Genomic DNA, 581 nt, shown 5'->3' with positions numbered 1-581 from the left:
CAGCAGCAGCAGCAACGGCAGCAGCAACAGCAGCAGCAACAGCAGCAGCAACAGCATGAGCAACAGAAAAAACAGCAGCAGCACCAACAGCAACAACAACACAAGTAACAGCAGCAGCAACAGCAGCAGCAACAGCAGCAGCAGCAGCAGCAGCAGCAGGAGAAATACCTGGCTTGCGTGTTTTGTCTTTGTCTTTGTCTTTGTTGTCTCCCCCCCCCCACTCAAACTGCTGCTTCTCTTCTTCTCTTCTTTTTCTTCTGTCTCCTTTCTCTTCCTTTATTTGTTTTATAGCTTCTTTCTTGCTTGCTGCTGCTGCTGCTGCTGCTGCTGCAGCTGCTGCTGCTGCTGCTGCTGCCTCTGTTGCTGACCTAAAGCCGCTCTCCTCCTTCGGCCGTTTGAAGCCACCACCATTTGCTGCTGCTGCTGCTGCTGCTGCTGCAGCTGCTGCTGCTGCTGCAGCGCTTGAGCCTCTCTGGGGGCTGCGGCTGCGCCACCTCCCCTTTACTCCTGCTGCTGCTGCTGTTGCTGCTGCTGCTGCTGCTGGGTCCTGCTGCTCTGGCTTCACATCCCAGCCGCTTCTC

At 55.9% G+C, this 581-nt stretch overlaps 1 protein-coding gene across 1 annotated transcript in view; it reads right to left on the bottom strand.

Annotated features, from left to right (window-relative positions):
- EMH_0072010 (forkhead-associated domain-containing protein, putative) overlaps positions 1-581 on the bottom strand; it is a gene marked incomplete at both ends in the record, with an annotated part of 2,705 nt that overhangs the window by 845 nt on the left and 1,279 nt on the right. Inside the window, one exon of the mRNA XM_013499163.1 lies at positions 169-581. Coding sequence (XP_013354617.1) covers positions 169-581 — 413 coding nt within the window. The remainder of the gene's footprint in view (positions 1-168) is intronic.

The sequence above is a fragment of the Eimeria mitis genome, genomic scaffold (assembly GCF_000499745.2).
Source record: "Eimeria mitis Houghton genomic scaffold, Emh_scaff4054, whole genome shotgun sequence".
Classification (NCBI taxonomy): domain Eukaryota; phylum Apicomplexa; class Conoidasida; order Eucoccidiorida; family Eimeriidae; genus Eimeria; species Eimeria mitis.
This window is presented reverse-complemented; position numbering and strand designations above follow the sequence as displayed.